The 21,085-nt window shown below is 33.0% G+C and overlaps 1 protein-coding gene across 1 annotated transcript in view; it reads left to right on the top strand.

Annotated features, from left to right (window-relative positions):
- Rat1 (5'-3' exoribonuclease 2 Rat1) overlaps nt 1–21,085 on the top strand; it is a 184,175-nt gene that overhangs the window by 45,374 nt on the left and 117,716 nt on the right. Inside the window, exons 22-28 of the mRNA XM_085822832.1 lie at nt 1,043–1,147; nt 9,981–10,070; nt 10,158–10,230; nt 10,480–10,563; nt 14,709–14,812; nt 17,658–17,737; nt 20,923–20,979. Of these exons, the coding sequence (XP_085678958.1) occupies nt 1,043–1,147; nt 9,981–10,070; nt 10,158–10,230; nt 10,480–10,563; nt 14,709–14,812; nt 17,658–17,737; nt 20,923–20,979 (593 nt within the window). The remainder of the gene's footprint in view (nt 1–1,042; nt 1,148–9,980; nt 10,071–10,157; nt 10,231–10,479; nt 10,564–14,708; nt 14,813–17,657; nt 17,738–20,922; nt 20,980–21,085) is intronic.

The following is a 21,085-nucleotide window of genomic DNA, read 5'->3' on the forward strand; positions in this document are numbered from 1 at the left end:
TTCATATCTGTTGCAACGATTAAGGGCCTTCTGTAGACATGCTGAAGAATCATAAAGAGAGTGGCTGCTCTGTTCAGTGACATTTCCATGCATTGCTTTTGAACCATCTACAAGAAAAGAAAAAGTGTTATTAACCTTTGGGGGAAGAAAAGGAAGAGATGGATAAATGTGGAGGGAGGAACTACTAAATCTTTTCTTTTTGATATACAACTTGGACTAAACTGGATGGAAAAATTATGAAATTGTATGCAGATGTAATATATATAAATGCTTTTTATAATTAATAAATTGTCTGTTTCTTAAAAACAGGCACTTTACTGCCATTGTTACTCTCCCCCCTCTTGAGATTGTAATGTCAGCTTCACCATGCAACATTATTTTCTCCATCTCACTCAAGATTGTAGTTCAGGTCAGCCTTGATTCACATGCTGAGCAGAAATGGAGTGAAGGAAAAAATTAGGTGACTGGAACAATCTGCTGCAGTTATCAATCCCATGGTTGCTAAGCAAGTCAGTCTATGGAAAATAACTTTGAATTTCCCATTTTAATGTAACAGACTGTAGTAAATTCCTAGCATTTCCAAGTTTGATAATGTTTTAAATATTCTTTGGGGGAGGGCAGTGTTTTACAATTTTAAACTGGGTATAAGAATGAGGTTTTGAATATTTATAGGAATAATTTCTTCTGTTAATCTTATGAGAAGCAATATCATGGAGTGAATCACATTCATTGTTCGAGTCCCTGTTGCATATTTATTCATCTGTCCTCCACTCTCATAGCATTAAACCGTGTGCTACAATAGTCAATCATCTGGAGGAGGTTATATTTTTGTTAATACTTTGTGTCTGATTTTCTGGGAAAACTATAAACATCAGATATTTTTGATTATGAATAAATTTTTTTAGGATTATTTGTATTTATTTTAAAAAGTAAAAAACATCTAATTTTAGAATCTCTGTTGTACATATGTTTTTGAGCTGCCTATTGTATGAAATTATTAATATTGCTTTTGTATTTTATTGATTATAAAATTTATTCATAGGGCTGTGCTTCTTGGAACTGGTATTTTCCATATCATTATGCACCTTTCGCATCTGACTTCATCAATGTTGGTGATTTAAAAATCAAATTTGATAAAGGAAAACCAGTAAGTACAATATATGGTTTCAGTTGAGATATATCCAAAAATAACTTGAACTTTGTTGAACATTTAGTTCATTTGCAACACTTAGTTCAGCATTTAGAATACTTTGTTCATTATTGTTGAATTTTTTTACAACCTAATTCTTATTTGTGCTCAATTTTTTATTTCTTGACTTTGTTTTTGTTATCAGTTTGCATATGATCTGTTTAAATATTTTTTAGAAACATTCATATTAAATACAGATTATATTGGGCATTTAAAATTTGTTTTAAATAACTATAGACTATTTTCTTTGTGTCCTTTGTCTTTCAACACAAAGGATTTTATTATTATGTTCTCTAAAAAAAAAAAAAAGACTTTTTCTTTAACCATTAGATATACTTTTAGTTAGGGCTTACTTTGGTCAACTTAGTGTAACAAAATTTGTATATAAGTGAATCATTTTAGTGAAATTGTAGTATTTTTTGTAAAAATGAAAAGTAGGAAGAGAACAAAGGTCTGTCAGAAAAAGGAAGATTGCAGGGAGAAGTCGATTTAAATGGCTTTCTCATTAAATTGGCTAGACATCGCCAATGTGGCAGTGGTTTGGACGACTAATTTTTGTCACCAGATTTCGCGAGAAATCACCAAAAATTGCAAATTTGGCAACAATTTGGTTGCGTCTCTGTGTACTTATAATTGGTAGTGTAATTGAATAGCTATAATTATAACCTATATATAACTGTAATCTTATCCAGTCTTTACATATAACTTTAACTGTACGTGGCTTCAAGTAATTTCGAGAAATAAAAGGTACTAGACATTTCCTGGCAGCCGGAAGAAAATCAAGACCGAAGAGAGTTTTTCCGATGTGTTTAATTCAGAGCTGGCTTTGGAGTTTTGAGATCTCCATGTTTCACCTTTTAGATGTTCTTTGCATTGTGTTAATGTTCTCAGTAGTTTCAAGTACAGTCAAAAGTCGTTAATTCGGACACCCATAATCCGAAATGATCTGTAATCCAGACCTCAAAGCTAAAAACTTTCTGCGTATGCACCGCGTTGGCACATGCGCGCAGACGTTTTACACGTGCACGTAAGACCTTGACTACTGCGCATATGCGTGTGCGCAAGTGCAGAATACGTTTTCGCCTGCGCGTTTAATGAATAACGGACGGTGTAAGCTAAAATTATCTAATTATCTATTTCAGTTAATGTTAATGACTGCATTGTTTCTTAATCTTCGAATTGGATCCTGCTTATTATTTTTTGCAGACTGTAAGAGCAATTTTATAAAAGTAAACTTGAACTTTCGATTATGTCAAATAGAATTTCCGATGCTGGAACTTCCAAAGGATCTACAAAACAAAAGTATGTTTCGATGTCCAACAAACAAAAAGTGGAATTGCTGCAAAAAATGGATAAAGACATGAAGAATATGACAGAGAGGTTAGTGAAAACGAAAAAATTTCGATTGACAAGTTAGTCGGTATTCTCGGCACAGCAATTAACGGGACTTGAACAGCGGAACTTTGTAACTGAACAAGAAATTATGTCTTTTTATAGAATTAAAGAGAAAGTATTATCACATAAAATGAAGCAACTTAAACAACTTACATTAAGAGATATGTTTAATAAAGTAAACAAATAAATATTAAGCTTTTTTTTTTTTTTTGTAAATTTTGATACCCTTTAGATCATAATTGTTCTTTATTTCATAAATTACGGTTTCATATTTTTAATTTTAGAATTTCTGCATGTCATCTTACGAGATTTAAACTGATGATCTATAATCCAGAAAAATCGATAATCCGGAATCGCCGAAGTCCCGACGAGTCCGGATTAACGACTTTTGACTGTATAACTACTGATTGTGCTTTCTGATACTGAGAAGAGCTGTGTATGTTCTTCTGGTGGAAAATTCTGAAATTGTAAATGTTTCTTTTGTGAAAATTTATTTTCCCAAGCTATCATCGGTTCAGTGTACTTTCAATTCTTTACGACAACAATATAGTATATACAGATGCTGTTTCCTTTATTATTAAATTCTCATTATATCTCAAAGGAGTTATATCACTTTCACTAAAATATCAAATCTTGCCCTAGCAATGGAGTCGGGAAACATGATTCTGCCTCAAAATTGGCAGACAAAAACAGAAAGAATATGAAAGCAGTCTTTGGCAATTGTAACCATTTTGCAAAACATACAACTTTTATTTTTTTCATAAATTTATATATACAAGCTTTCAGAATGTTGACATTCTTCAAAAAAGATCTTCAGATTTAACAGTCGGTTATTGATTAGCAAACTGAGAGATTTGAAAGCAAGGCATTTGGCTCTGTTCAAAGCAAAAGACTATTCCATCAAACATAGCTGGTTCAAATGTTGCCATTCAGTAGCTTGTGAGATCTTTAGTTTTTCTTTCAATTTTAATGTCTTTTGTTATATAACGTGTTCTGAAATTTAGGAGCAATAAATGCACTTCTTCATAATTTAAATTTTTATTTATAAATTAAAATGTATTTAACCCTTTGACGGTTATGGAAATGAGCAGTTTCCGTTTACTTAATTCACGCAGCATTAGGAGTAAACGGTAGTCGAAAGTGGCAGCTGTTTTCCCCCGCCGTTCTTCCGAAAATGTCACCTTTCTCTGGCGATGCCGTAGATAGCTCGCCTCGCGCGTTTTAAAAATTTCTTAAAGTATTTGTAATACATAAGTAACAGTTTTTACGTACTTTAAAATAATTATTAAACAGTAAATTATAAATGATTATAACCAAATATATAAATAATAATAGTTAATTATAAATATAAGACAAATATTAAATTGAAAGGACTAAATAAATACAACTAATGTAAAACTTTATGAAGCACAGTATAAATACAGTAATTACCTAAAAATCTTTTTGTGTGTGATATACTTTAAAACATGGAATTGCACATAATGGGGCATTACAGTCTTTGCAATACGTACGTGTTTCACGGCAAATTCTTTTTCCATTAGCATCATTTTTGCTGCAACATACCACACATCATCTAGTAGGTTCTTTCTAATAGAGAATTTCAGAAATACTTGTCATGCAAGCTTTCATGCCTACATCACCAGTAAGCTAAATCGGCTAGGAGCGTGAGAACTTGAATCAATTATACACCACTGTCGAACACTCGAAAAATCTTCCTCATCGCTTGAATCGTCTTCTGAGCTTGAAATACTGTGAACAAAGTCTTCATCAGATTCAAAACTTGATAAGCTTTCTGTATCACAATCATAATCATCATCATACCTATCTAACTTTCGCTTTTGAGCCATTTTACTGTACAAACACCCTAAAACCACGCCAAAATATGTATAAAATGAACAAGGTAAAAAAAAAATCCACCTTCATTATGCAAAGAAATTCATGGAACTCGTACTGCCATCTGTAGACAGTAAAACTAACTAAATTTCGCGAGTAAAATGTATTTAACCCTTTGACGGTTATGGAAATGAGCAGTTTCCATTTACTTAATTCGCGCAGCATTAGGAGTAAACGGTAGTCGAAAGTGGCAGCTGTTTTTCCCCGCATTCGTTTGAAACACAATCAGTGCAGAATAATAATGGCGAACGAAGTCAGCTCGTCAGCGCGCATTGGGGGAAAATTTCACTACGCGAGTAGTGCTCGTTACTAACCATTTCGGTCAAAATCTTGCTCCCGAGCGGAACTCGTTTGCGCGCGTTATGAAGCATGATTCGATTTCGAGCTGAACTCGTTCATAACCATCAAAGGGTTAATTTATAGTATATCTACAGATAACTTTTATAAACACTTTCTGCTTTGTTGTTTTAGTAAGAGAGTTTTCGTATACCAGTGTTGCATAACTGATACAGAAGCATTTATTTTAAAAAAAATTTATAGGGTTTCACAATTTATAATTTATAATTTTTTTTTTTTTATTTTTTTTATTTTTTATTTATTTATTTATTTATTTATTTATTTATTTATTTTTTTTTTTTTTTTTGTGTGTGTGTGTGTGTTTACTTCAAAATGGCATATTTGTGATGATATATTTTAGAATATTTTTCCTTCTTGAAAAAGAAGAAATCTATGCTTATTTTTTTTTAAATGAATAGATCTTCGTTTATAAAATAAACTTTAATCTAAGGATGAAAATTGTTCATAATTTAAGTCTTTAAACATACGTTTTTGCCATTCCCTTGTGAAAAACATAGTGCATTCTAGTATTGTGTTTACTAGAATTATATGAAATATCAAGAATTGTGGGAAAGATATCTTCATGTAAAGACAGATGTTTTCTTCAGTATTATTGTTTCTGCTGTTTTATCTAAATTTATTTAATTGCTCATTCATACTGGTAAATACAACTGAACATGTATTCACCTTTAAATAAGACTAAGTCTGTATACTTTGCAGTGATTGAATTATTAATCAGGGAAAGAATAAGTACTCTGGTGTTAGCCTGTACCCTAGATATACTGATAAAAATTTATTGGCTTCTTTTCATGCTGAAGTACATTTTTGATATCCACGTATTGATTATGCAAGTATTTTTTGTTTTGTTTTTGTTGGATATTATTTGATGGCTGCATAAAGCAATTTGTTATTGTGCTTGCTTACAGCTTATGTTTCCCTTTCTATCAGCAATGCTAAATAAAATGGCGATTGATTTCCTGTGAACCATTTCCCAGTCCTAATTCTGACACCTTGCGAAAAGTTGCTAACATTACATTTCCATTATGCATTTTCCGTCTTGAATAGTTTCATTCCATGAGAACTGAAACTTTGATGAATTTTAAGCAGAATTCCTCATGACAGGAAATATGGGTAGTTTCTGCTTTATTTCTTGACCCATTTAGTAAAAATATGATACAAAATACAGTGAAAAGTTTGCATGAGGTAAACAAATATTAACCCAAGAACTTTCTGCATAAGTGGTTACCATGCAGATGTGTATGCTGGTTTGAAGATAATACTGAAATAAAAATAAAAGGTACTTACATATAAGTGCAACCATCTTTATTAAAATTTTCTAAAGTTTCAGGAACGTGTCAAATATTGACAGTCATGCCAATAACAATTCTTCAGTTTTAATTAGCACCATTGCCATTTTCATGTGTGTTCATTTTGTTGTATTCCAAGTTCAAATAGTTTTTTATACACAAGCTATGATATTTCTTATTGTAAACTCGATTTTAAACTGAGCAAAGTTTGATTTCAAAGAAATTGTGGTAAATTTTCTGCAGGAATTTCCGCAATACCTCAAAATTGCTAAATAGAACAATTGCTTTGAATATATTTTTTAAATGAACTTTCCACCCATACAAAGGGGAAAAAACTGCTTATAAGTAGGTTTATTGATTGATTTTAGGGATGAATACTTAATTAAAGCATAAAAATATATGTAATAAATAATTATAATTTTTAAATACCAAAAGAAGATATCCCCATCCTCTCTTAGTCAGAGGAAGTAATACAGTACAAAGTCCGAAATCCGGACTCGTTGGGAATTCGGTGATTCTGGATTTGGAATTTTTTTAGATAATAGATCATGAGTTTAAATCTAGTAAGATGGCATGTAGAAATTATAAAATTAAAAATATGAAATTGTGATTTATAAAATAATGAAGTATTTATGATCTAAAGAGTATTAAACATTAAACATTTATTTGAATGAAAGTTGCTTCATTTTTTGTGCTAATACTTTCTCTTTAATTCTGTAGACAGACATAATCTCTTGTTTAGTTACATTGTTGAAGTCCTGTAACTGCTATTTTGAGAATTCCAACTAACTTGTTAATCGAAATTTTCTCATTTTCAGTAACTTCTTTGTCACTTTCTTAACTATCCGTAGCGGTTTTTCCTGGATCTAGAACCATGCTACAGATTTCGCCATTCATTAATTGATTGATGATTGAGAAGCATTGTCATCACAATGAAAAACTTCTTTTATATAATCTTCATTTATTACCACTTCTCCACATATCTTTATAAAATCTGGTAATTGGAAAATTTCGCCTTTGTTTTGCGATATATGAAAACCTTTAAAATTAGCGGCTATCATCATAAAATTTAGCTATTCTTCACTATACATATTTGTTATGCATCATGAACTTGGTGAGTGATGACAAGTTGTTCCATTAAATTTTATCTTGCTTCTATTGCCTGAGACAATTAAGCCTGAATTGTATTAGTTTAGTTATGTATTATGTTTATGTTTATTTCTTGCTTATGCTTAAGGCTTATCAGAGTTCTGAATAAATAAATTCCATATACTTAAGCTTTATTGAGAGCTAGGTAACTTACTGCCTGATGCAGTTTCTGTGGGTTCTAAAATCTCTGACTCGATGTGGCCACATGAGCCCTGGTGCTGGTTCTGAGTTTATGTGAATAACAAATCAGTTATTCTTAATTCAAATAGCCCTAAATGTAATCTTTGGGTCTATGAGTATCATCAACAAAATCTATTTTTAGCATACGGAAAGAAATTTTTGGTAAATTTTTCCTCGTCAACATTTTTTAGCGTATTTAACTTAAATCTGTAATCATCGCCTGGCATAATGTCAACATAAAAGGTTACTATACTCCTTTATTTGGTTTTTTGGTTTAATAAAATTGGTTTTAATTTCAATTACTAACATAAAAAAGATTGTTTAGGCATCACTACATGAGTCATTATTCAATTTGTCATGTTTTGATAAACATGTGATGTTGAAAGGAAAGTATAATAAATAATAATTCGCCAGGTTGGTGTCATCAATCATGTATCTATGTGGAATGTTTGGGTTTGAGATGTATGCCAAGCACATATGCAGCAACAGAACCAAATTACTGATCGTACAAATTTATGCTAAAAAAATTGTTTCTTCAGTAACAAGGTATTTTATTGGGTTGGCAACTAAGTAATTGCGGATTTCACTCATAGATGGCTTCAGTTGAATTTTTAGGGTTGCAGACGTAGTACAAATGTAAAACACATTTTGTTATTTGATAGTTGGCAATTCAGCTGTCAATCAGTAAAAAAAGTTTTTTGATCGGTTGTGTAGTTTTCGTTTGGCGTTCGTTGAAAAACGGAAAATCAAAAGGAATGTTTTCGTCATATTTTGCTTTTTTATATCCGCAAAGGGAAAAACGCATCACAAGCTCATAAAAAGTTATGTGTTTATGGTGACAAAGCCTTAAAAGAACGGCAGTGTCAAAATTGGTTTGCCAAATTTTGTTCTGGTGATTTTTCACTCAAAGATGAAAAACTCTCTGGTCGTCCAGTTGAAGTTGATAAAGACCTAATCAAAGCAATAATCGATTCGGATCATCACAGTACAACACATGAGATTGCAGAGAAGCTTCATGTATCACATACATGCATTGGAAATCACTTAAAACAACTTGGCTATGTTCAAAAACTCGATACATGGATTCCTCATGAAATAAAAGAAACGCATTTAACGCAATGCATTAACAGCTGCGATTTGCTAAAGAAACGTAATGAAAATGATTCATTTTTAAAACGACTGATAACTGCCGATGAAAAATGGGCTGTTTACAACAATATCAAGCGGAAAAGATCATGGAGCAGGCCAGGTGAACCAACTCAAACAACATCAAAAGCTGATATTCATCAAAAGAAGGTTTTGTTATCAGTTTGGTGGGATTACAAAGGAATTGTCTACTTTGAACTCTTACAACCCAACCAAACGATCAGTTCTGATGTGTACATTAAACAACTAATGAAATTAATGCAGTTGAAGAAAAGGGGCCCGAATTGACAAATCGAAAAGGTGTTGTATTCCATCATGACAATGCAAGGCCACACACATCTTTGGTCACTCGGCAAAAATTATTGGAGCTTGGTTGGAATGTTTTGCCGCATCCACCATATAGTCCTGACCTTGCACCATCTGATTACTTTTTGTTTCGATCTTTACAAAACTCCTTGAATGGTAAAAATTTCGATAATGATGATGATGTCAAATCGTACCTGATTCAGTTTTTTGCTAATAAAAACCAGAAGTTTTATGAACGTGGGATTATGATGCTGCTTGAAAGATGGCAAAAGGTCCAATACATTACAGAATAAAGTTATTCAGTTCCATGAAAAAATTGTCTTTGATTTTCTAAAAAAAATCCGCAATTACTTAGTTGCCAACCCAATATTTAGTGTCGAAGTGAAATTAAGAATTGGGACTGTCTAGATGTTTTATTATGCGTGGAGGGGCAGGAATGAAATGCACCTACGAGAAAACGTTGTTGGTGGTTTTGAGGTCCGGATTTTAGATTGTTCCGGACAATGGACATCTGGATTTCGGACTTTGTACTGTACTAAACAAAAACAAAAAAATAAAATTGTTTCTTTCTAGAAGAATGCAGAACAGCTGCTAGGGTTTCCAAACATCTTGTTGGAAAGCAGAGGATATTAGTGATATATTAGCAACTAACTGCCTAGTACCTAAGAATGGGACATCATGATACTATTCATTTGTGTGAGATATGAATTTTTCGTTAGTTGAAGGATTATGTACATGTGCTTGTGTATGTGTTTAAGGATTTTTTTATGGGAGAGAGATTTTAATTGATTTCAGTGTTTCCTCCTCCTGATGACATGTCATTGGAGTTGATTGAACTCCTCTTCTTTCAAATTCTTTTTTAATCATTAATTTTTTTTAATTTGGGTTTTACTTATTTGAAGTATTTTAGTTTTAACATTTGTTAAATTCTATTGTACATTTGTAGGATTTTTTGAAATTTATTGCTTGTGAATTTCAATTTTTGGTCTGTGCGTAAAATTGGTTTTAAATTTCTTACTATATATATATAATAAATATTTTAAATAAATATTTCCTTTTTTATCATTATTATTTCATAGTTTAAACCGCTGGAACAATTGATGGCTGTATTTCCTGCAGCAAGTAAGCAGCATGTACCAGAGCCATGGGGTGAATTAATGACTGATCCAGTTAGTATTTTTAAATTTATTTTTAAATTGTTAAAATTATTTTTTTTTAAATTTGAAGTATATTAATTTACTTTTATTTTTATTAAGGAATCTCCAATCATTGACTTTTATCCTACTGACTTTAAAGTGGATCTAAATGGGAAGAAATATGCATGGCAAGGTAAGATAACTTTTATGTAAATGTGTGTAATATATGTATTTTATACTTTTTGAAGTTGAATATATCTTGGTTAAATTAAAACTGTAGAAGCTAGAAATTCTAGAATTGTGTTCATTAGTTTATGAAATTTGTATGAGAGTAATTTTTGATTTTATGTTCTTAATTTAAAAAAAGAAAAGAAAATTGCATTCTATAATGAATGTATATGATTTTGTATAAACTAATTAGTGAAAATATTCTATTCCGTAGGTGTTGCTTTGTTACCTTTTGTAGATGAAAAAAGACTTTTAAAAGCTTTAGAAAGTGTATACCCTAAATTAACTGCAGAAGAAAGTAAGGATAGTTTTATATATATATTGTAAATGTTTCCCTTATTCCATTTTTGTTCTTAACTGTATTTCAAATTTTCATGTGTATACACTCTTTTGCAAAAAACTCGAAGCACCATGAAGGAAGTGGATGTTTTTGATGATATTGAATATGTGTATAGCTCATATACAGATAATAAAATGATAAAAAAATCAAGGTCATAGTACCTGTTCACGGCTCACAATCACCCATTGAGTGTTCAAATTAGTAGTTGGTCGAACCGCCCCTGGCGGCAATGCGTGCTTGAATTCGTCGAGGCAAGGAGTGGTAGAGGTTCCTAATGTCATCTTGCAACACATTCTGTCAGGCATTCATCAGCTGTTGCTCCAGATCTGCAATATTTTGTAGTGCCCAAATCTGGTAGACTACCATGTCCCAGACATGCTTGATTGGTGACTTTGCTGGCCAAGAAAGAGTATCAACCGCATGGAAACAGTCCAGAGATATGTGAGCAGTATATGGCCCTGGCATTATCTTGTTGGAAAATGACCCCAGGATGACGTGCCATAAAGAGTACGGCAACCAGCCGCAGGATGGTATCAACATATTGTTGAGATGTTAAAGAAGTACGGAGGATGACTAAAGATGACCAGATATCGTAAGAAATAGCACCCTACACCATCACTCCAGGGGTTATGGCTGTATGCCTTTGTAAAACAAAGACTGATTGGGACCGTTGGCCCTGTCCTCTCCAGACATGAACACAGTGGTCATCTACTTCAAGAGTGAAGCGGTACTCATCACAGAAAACTATATGATGCCTGTCTGATGGCAGATATGATGATCAGCTGCACACCACTCCAGATGACTCCATCGATATTGTGGGATCAAAGGCAAATGTCTTAAAGGCATCTATGAGCATAAGCCCACCTCAGGCAAGCGCTGTGAGATGGTGGACAGTACCACGGGAGGTATAAACGTGGCTGTAGTGCGTTGAATAGTCGACAATGATACTTTTGGGGCATTTTGGGCCTGGCAAACAATCATCCTATCTTGCTTTGCATTTGTGCTCCTTGGCTTTCGAGAGCCTTCATTTTGTCAGCAATTTCCTTGTAGCAACCATTGCTGCCAACATCTTTGCACAGCAGTGTCTATGCTGCAGGTGGCGACCTATTGCTCGGTATGACCACCCAGTTTCACGCAACCCTACAATGCGACCACTTTCAAAGTCATTTCATTGTCTGTAAGGTCTTCGATATCGTCGTAATGGCTTCTTCAGTCGCTTCTTTACGGAACTATAATGGCAGCAACATAAAAAGATAAATTTTCCACCTCTGTTACTGGTTTTATACTTTGCGAATTGTGCACTAGAAATGTGCGCTATGATCGCAATTCCTGTTCATTTGCATATTCGATCAAGATGTTTTTTCATACCAAATTTCATCACAATCGCAAAAGTCCTTCTTGGTGCTTTGATGTTTTTGAAAAAGAGTGTATTAAATGCATCTTTGAAACATTTAACATCCACATCCCTTATATGTCTACTATTGCTGAGCATAAAGAGTTTGAATTTAGAATTTTGTATCTTAAAAACGTTGTTGTAAACAAATAATTATTTTATATTTTTTTTAAAAATAATTTCTGTATTTTGTCTTATGATCTTTTATATCCATTTCTACATGTCCAGTAATTCTAAAATTCCATATAAGGAAATAGTCACCATTCATTTATTTCAAAAGTTTGCTAAAATTTAACCTTAATTTGGCAGTGGTTTTTAAATGGTGAGATTGAATTTGCATCAATAAGCAGTCTAGTGTAAATGTATCTTTAGAAAAATACACTCATGTCCATAAATTAAGGATAATGCAAAATCACGCAAAGGAAGAGTTAGAAGCAAAACAAATTTGACTTATTTGTAAAGCTTATTTATTAAACAAAAGGTAAAGAGCAAAAAAAGATGCTATATGTTTAATATTATTAAAAAATTAGCGATTTTTTCCTCCCTGGAGCAAATTACAAAAAAAAAAACTATTTACAAAAAACCAATATTACATGATTGATATGATTGTTAATACATTGTATGTCTCCCAGATGATGCAATACAGTCCGTACAACGCCTAGGCATGCTGAGTATCAAATTATCGATCTGATTTTGGGGGATATTACACCACTCAAAAAGCAATGCTCTCCGAAGTTCCGGTAGACATGTAGGAGAAGGTTGACGGGCTGCAACTTGTCGGCCAAGCATGTTCCACACTTGCTCTACTGGATTCAAATCCGGTGAGAATGCTGGCCAGTCCATACGGCTGATATCCTCCAATTGAAGGCATTTGCTTACGATGTTTGCATGGTGAGGACGGGCGTTGTCATCCATAAACACAAATTGTGCGCCCATGGCTCCCCGAAACAAACGTACATGTTGTTCCAGAATGATGTCCCGATAGATTTGGCTTGTCGTGGTTCCAGTTTGAACATGCAGGTCAGTTCTGGAACCCAGAATAATTCCACCCCAAATGTGCACTCCTGCACCACCGTAGCGGTGTCGTTCAATGATGTTTTCTTGGTGGTAACGGGTACCTGGAGCTCTCCATATGAAAGTCCGGCGAGAATCAGACTGCAAGCTAAACCTGAACTAGTCGGAAAAGATCACACAAGCCCACTGTTGCGGTGTCCACAATGCGTGCTCTCTACTCCAGGCTAACCGCAGGCGACAGTGAGTTGCAGTAAGTGGAATGCATCTGACAGGGCTACGAGCATATAGACCAATCTGCCCTAAGCATCTGTACATGGTCTGCCTTGAAATTGTCGTACCAGTGGCTGAAGAGACAGGTCTGAGGCTGTACTCTGCCTGTTTCTTTTGGCAGTAACTGCCAAATACCGGTCCTCATTGGGTGTTGTAACTCTGGGGCGACCTGTGCTGTAACGTCTACTCACATTAACATCATCTTGGAATCGTTGCCAAAGTCTGGAAATGACACTCTGGGCAATTCTAAGTTCGTCTGATACTTCCAGTTGGGTACGCCCACATTCCAGACGGCCGATAATTTTACCACGTAAAAAATCATCCAAATGCGACCTTTGTGTCATAACTATTCAGTTATTGCACTGAAATGCTTATAAAGCACCTGCGAACAATTTTAGTTCTTTGCTTGTATTCCTTATATATCGCTCTCTTACACTCTCGTCATTGTGATGTACCATCGGTGTAATGTAGTTACTTCCTGAAATTTGCATATGATTCTTGAAGATGTGTGTAGTGATTTTACAGGTGATATATTTATTTTAGAGCTCGATTTCCGTGTGACTCCGAATTATCCTTTATTTATGGACATGAGTGTATTTCCTTTGATGATAAGAAATCCAAATTGGCTTGCTTTTTAAAAAACATAGTCCAAAATTCAGTTATCCAATATCTGGAATGATCTAATATCAAACCTCCAGCCCACCAGCCAAAAAAGGTTAAATAAAGTAATATCAAACAATATAATAAAAAAATCCCCCCTACAAAGTTTACGAATGAAGAATATAACAAAAGGAGATAGGTGTGCTGTAAATGAGTTTTTTCTCCAGACTAACTGAAATTTTTGCATGTCACTTCTGCTGGCTAGGGAGTCACACGTGGCTAGTAGCAGTGTGTTGATTGATATTGACTAGAATCACGCTTTTAGCCTTTAGTAGTTGGGAGGAGGAACACTTTGCATTTTGCTATGCCCACTGCAATATCTGTGGGCCCTAAATTTTGCTGCCTGCTACTTCACAAGATTTTTTTTAATTTTGTCATCCCTAAATTAAAAAAAAATTCAGCCATCCATAATTTTTGCTGATTATTTTTCTAATTTCTAAAATTCTTTCCACTTCAAAATTTTGATACCCAGTTGCTGTGGCACCAGTTGTACCTGCTGTAGCCCTGTGGAGGAATTGGTTAGCATTTTTCTATCTTGCTTAAAGAGTAAGTTAGTTCTCAATGTCATCATGTCTACATCTCATCTTTCTAGGTTTAAATTGAAGGTCTAATATTTGGAATCATTGAAGTCTCGATGATTTCAGATCTCTGACTTTGTACTGCAGAATTTCTCTCAATATATGCAAGTTCAGAAATTTATTTTATGTAATTGATTTACTTATCAAATTTGTGTAAAAGATTTTCTTTTTAACCTTCTCCTTTTCAGTAAAAAGAAATGTCAGAGGTAATGATAGGTTGTATGTTCGCAAAGGTCATAAGGGTTATGACTTTCTGATTGCTCTTTATGAAAATGGGAAGAATTGGAAATTAGTAAGTATCCATGAGTTATATATTTTAATTTGATTGCAGCTTTCTTTTGCAAATAATTTAAAAAATTTTTTGATATTTTTAAACTATTGATTTCTTATCGAGGCTTATGAGCCATGAGTCTGAAACATATGTGTTATTTTATTCCACTTATGTTTGAAAAATTTTAATGCAAATCGATGATTTGATTATTCTTATACAGTACAAAGTCCGTAATCCGGACTCGTCGGGACTTCAGCGATTCCGAATTAGGGGATTTTACGGATTATAGATCATCAATGTAAATCTGGTAAGATGGCATGCAGAAATTATACAATTAAAAATATGAAACCGTAATTTATGAAATGAAGAGCAATTATGATCTAAAGGGTATCACATTTTACAAAAAAGAAGCTTAATAGTTATTTGTTTATTTTATTAAACATTTCTTTCAACAAGCGCATACATAATGTATGCACATTTTCTACACGCATGCATAAAGTTCGTGGCTTTGAGGTCCGGATTATAGATCATTCCGGATAATGGACGTCCAGATTACAGGCTTTGTACTGTATAAAGGATTAATCAGTTTATTAAAATGTAATTATTTAGGTCAGCAAAAATCCTTGCTAATTTTTGTTTCGTTTTGTCATTATTTTGTAATAGCTATAAATGACTATAGCTTCCATATGTAAAGCATAGTTGAAAAAAAAAAAGTAATTGAAAAGGGGCTTTAAATTAAAATATTATGAAAATGGATAGAGATGATCGCCAAGCAACTCTGCATACCTAATCATATTGAGGAATGTTGGTAGAAGCACCAATGATCCCAGACATTGCCAAGAGAAAACACTCCAGACCATGATTCAGCTGCCATTGCCTTGTACAGTTCCAACCTAGCATGCAGGATCTCAGCCTCCTGTTGGCATTAAGTAGTTGAAATTGAGACTCGTCACTTCATGCTACTTGTTTCCAGTCCTCTAGAATCCATTCTCTGTGTACTCTTGCCGAGGCAAGATGGGTAGCCCGATGGCATGCATTGAGCTATGATACTGTTTTTTTTTTTTTTTTTTTTTTTTTTTTTGTCTATGGCTCCTGAAGCCCATATAGAGAAGCAAACATTGCACAATTTGATTATTGACTATAGGACTGGCCCCCTGATTTAGCTGAGGGGTAATTTGAGCTAATTAATATTTGGCTTCACTGGTTATGCACCATATGGCTGACTGAGCCATCTCGTGCCGTGCTCCTTCAAGGCTAATCATCCTTTGCAGTTTGCTCGATAGTTTTTTCCTCTACCATCTGTGTATTCTCGGTACACTCTTGACATTGTAGACCTTGAAAATCCGAGCCCTCCTATTTCAGAAATTGAATGGCATATGAATCGAGTGCCTACTCTCTATCCACGATTGAAGGTGTCTAAATCAGAAGTTTTATTTATACTGGCAATTGAAACGACTGATTAACAACAACCATAGTACTAACTATATATGCAGTTACCACAATGCTCTTACAGGAGCATAAATGTGCTATAGTGCTACAAACTTTGCATAGCCATGTCTGTCCCCAATTCAGTGGCATTTCAGTGTATTAAAGTGTGTACATGTTCACATGTGTCTTTTTCAGGATACTGTTGGCCCTGAGGTACATCTTTTTGTACAACAGTGCTACAGTTCATTATGTAGTGGTTTTCACCGAGGTGTTGGAAGGTAAAGGCATTCTTTGACTGAACTGACCATTACAGCCGCTGAACTTGAATGCATCTGAACATGCGCAGGACATTATTGGGTATTTCCTAGCAATATATCAGCTGCCAGCAGTTATTCTGTAGCAGTAATCAACCTTGTTAGACCGTGAATCATCTGTAGGAGTGATTGCCTTGCTAGACCGTGGTGCTAAGTTCATTAATGACTTCATACTAGACTCTGCACATCATTTATTGCAATCTTGAGTGATTGTATTCCCTACTGAGGACAGCATTTTTATTTTTCTGTGCTCAACTTACACATCAGTGAAAGTCCTTTTGCAGTCTTTCTTGGTCAGTATTGTTTATCTTTCCTGAAGTCTTTCTTACATTGGGATAATGTTTTAGTATGCCTTGTACCAATGTTTAACATTGCCATGCAATGTTATGCATGAAAAACCTGTTCCATTTTTAATTTTCACACATAGTTGTATTATCACACTGAAAATTGATTCATATGGGGGAGGATGATTCTCAAATATTTCATTGTTGACAAAATTTAATTATCTATCCTTTTTAGTGAAGATAGAAGAGAAAAGTATAATAGAAAGAAATATAAACTTTCTTTAAAGGTAAATTAAGGTTAACTATTATTTAGTCTAATACTGAAGCTCGCTTCCACATTCGTGTGTTAATCAAGAGACAAAAATTTTGTTTCTAAAGCTTTAAATATTTTGATTCATAATTAATGTAAGTAACCATAAATGTGGTCTTTCTGCATGAGATATCAAAGTTCTACTTAAAATATTTTACAAATTCTATTTACATACCATGATTATGATTCTTAATGGGATCAACCATTCCTGGCCTATCTGTGATGTCTTCCAAGTTTCAACGAATAATTTTCAATCCCAAGTTGTTAGACTAGATTTAGATTGCCCTAGGTCTGATGGTGGTGGAATGAGCTAGCACTCAAATTCACATGACCTGAATGTATTAATTTCTTTATGAGGTTACTTTAAAACAAAATGAATTGTACCAATTGAAAATCACTATAAGAAATGAGACTGTATATGTTGCTAGCATTGCTTATTTATTATTTGTTTTTAAGATTTTTATTATTTGTTGGTATACTTACTGTATGTATTTGTGTTTTCTAATTATCTAATTAATTTTTCTATGCAGGAAATAAACATGAATCCTCAGCTGTTTTCTGGTATGGGAGGAACTGTCATTTTGTCTGAAGATGTTATTCATCCTAAAGAGTATGTTTAATTTTTTCCTGCAATTATTATTTGTTCTGACTTAATGATTGAATGAATTAGTCTTATTTATTGTTTAGTTATTTTTCAGATGAAAAAAAAATGGTTATAATTTTTGTGTTTATATTATAGCTATTAAATGTATGCTAATTTTCAGACTTTTAATATTTTTTAATAATGTGGATATGAAATCATCAAATATGCTAAAAATAATATTAAATATATTTTGAAAATTTTATTTTGTATACAATGTTTATCCAATACCAGAGCTGCCAATTCTTCTGGGTTTAGGATCGTAAAATTGGTAGACTCCTGTTTTCAAATCATATCTACTAGGCTCCAGATAAATCTCCAATTCTCCTTTTGGGGGGGGTTGTTTTTTCCCTTTTCTTTTCCTTTCCCCCCCCCTTTAAGTTCATTTGAACTAGATCATTTCTACATAGATCTAGAAGATCAGTAGATCACTGAGTTTCAAAGGGGGAGAAGAAATTTATAAAAAATGTTAATGCTGCTTTCATAAAAAGAGGGGGGGGGAACCACAAAAGTAATGACATTTTTATTTCTAAATGACACTTGGGTAGGTTAAATTAAATTTTTCCTGATGATTTTTCATATATTTTCTAAATAATTTTTATTTGATGTTAATTTGTGTTCTAACTCATTACAAAGATTTACATACATTTTATGAAAGCTTAACTAATGTATAATAAGTATATTTTTGTATTTATTTTAACTTTAAATACATAAATGAAACAATGAAACATTATGTTTACCTATGTGATTATATACACTATAATTGCTAATTTTATATTCATCATATGTAATAGTTCTTCAATAAATAAAAGCTTTTTTTCCCAACTTAAAATAATTGAATGTAATATAAAATTAAAATAAACTATATAAATAAAATTTAAAAAAAAAAAGGTACTTGAGTATTATCCCACCAACCTTTGACGGAAGTTTCGACATTGGTCACCAATCATAACTGCAGAATTCTGAAGGACATGGTCATCTATAATTGGCATCAAATCATGCTGCTTGACCAGTCAAAGGAATAATGCATAAGTACTTAAAAAAAATACGAAATTAAATGCAATTAGCCAAAAAGCATAACTTGAAATATTATTTAGAATACGGAATTAAATAACAAATTAGTGTATTTCATATCAGAATTATATTATAATAACTCATATATTATAAAATTAAATCAAAATATCAGTAGAAGTTGCATCATTATGCAGCATGAAAGTCTCGCAGTTTTTCATATTTCAAGGTTGACATCTATGCAATTTTATGCAAGACTTATTTTTGTTAATATGTTTCTTGTGATTCATAAAATGTCCTCTGACATTTTATGAATCACAAGTAATTTATAACAAATATTAGTAATATTTCACAAATATTAGTAATTTGTCCAGTAAAGTGGAGGCATCCTTTACTAATAAAAATTAGAGGACGTTACAGTTGTATTTCTATGAATTTTATATTCACTGTTGAGTAGATGAAAGTTGAGTTACCAGTTCATATTATTAAACAGAACTTTTGGCTGCTGTGTTGCAATGGAATGCTGTCACCTTATTGCTAACTGTAAAAGGAAAATTATTTTGTTTATAGAAGAAGCATCAGTATTTGCTTTGTCACAGTGATATGAGATTGATTTAAAGCAACGTCAGATGGTAAAGAAAGCAGAGGGATAAAATATTTGTATGCTTTAGCAAAAGAAAATTTTGGACAGACCAAAATATAATTGCCGTATTGCAGTGTTGACATTCGTAACTTCATCAAGGAAGCTGTAAGAAGTGTCTGCCATTGGATGCTGAGATAATTCAAATTAAGGCTGACAGAATTACCTGACAGCAGAAAATTAGCAGTTTCAAGACAAATCAGCATATAAGGGGTTGCTTATGGACATGAATTTATTGTGCTGAAGTTGCTGGAAAATTATGTGGAGAAACATATATAATTTCAGCAATTCAAGGTATTGCAGTGAAAAGAGCTGTCTTAGTTATATAGGAAATGCTTACTAGAGTCTTGATATGCTAGCAAAATATTCAACAGAAAGAAAGGGGGGAAAGAAATAATTAAATATTCTATCAACATTACGTGCAAAATAGCATTGACTGTTATGTTCTTTTGAACTGCTGATGGATATAAGCTTGATCCTTTAACTGTATCCTATCCTAATGCAAGACATTTCTGAAGTTTGAGATATTTTTAAAAGCGAAATTGGTGTAGCAACATTTATTGTGTGACAACACTGCTACCAGCAACACATTTCCTTGGGGTTTCTTAGTTCTGCTTACTAGAGTCTTGATATGCTTACTAGAGTCTTGATATGCTAGCAAAATATTCAACAGAAAGAAAGGGGGGAAAGAAATAATTAAATATTCTATCAACATTACGTGCAAAATAGCATTGACTGTTATGTTCTTTTGAACTGCTGATGGATATAAGCTTGATCCTTTAACTGTATCCTATCCTAATGCAAGACATTTCTGAAGTTTGAGATATTTTTAAAAGCGAAATTGGTGTAGCAACATTTATTGTGTGACAACACTGCTACCAGCAACACATTTCCTTGGGGTTTCTTAGTTCTCTAGTGTTGGATTCTTATGCTGTCTGTATGACAGAGATGATAGTAAGTTAAAAAAGAAAATAGGTTAGACAGTTATTCCAAGTGGAATGATCTCAACCCTTTAATCAAGTGCATCAAGAAGCCATTCAAAGGAAATTGAGAAAAATGTATATAGTTTGGCTCTGCTGAGAATAAAGGCTCATCTCTATGAAACTTTTAAAGCAGCTTACCTGTTTCAAATCTGTGTGTTCATTAGCAGTGCATGGAGAAATATTTCTGAAGAACTCATCCTTGTTGTGTTTAAAACTTGTTTGACCTCAAATGCCCTTAATGGTCACAAAATGTTGGTCTGTAGAAAGACAGTGACAGAAAAAAAAAAAAATGAATAAAACTGTTTCATCAGATGGCAGCAACCAAAAAATTAAATCTGTATAAAATTTGCTCCTCATGCTTGGTTGATAAATTTTTCTTTTGCATTTATTTTTAATTTCGAGGAGTTTGCTTTAATGTTAGTTTATAATCTGATAAATACTGTAAAAATATATAATCATTCACTACTGACTTCCACCCAAATTCAGCAATGAATTAAAATTATTTTTCTGTTTCTTTTTAGAACTGTCCCTAGCCCTGTTCAGGCCTTACCTGATATACCTGGAAATGCGACAGTATGGTAAGAGTTATACTTATTTGTTATACTTATTTTACATTAAAATGCTAGAATAATGTATGTGTGTGTAAGTGAAAAAATTATGTAAATGGAAACAAAACAATATCCT

This window comes from Stegodyphus dumicola, chromosome 8 (assembly GCF_044657685.1).
Source record: "Stegodyphus dumicola isolate Sdum_Otavi_A_Nest chromosome 8, ASM4465768v1".
NCBI classification, from domain to species: Eukaryota; Metazoa; Arthropoda; class Arachnida; order Araneae; family Eresidae; genus Stegodyphus; species Stegodyphus dumicola.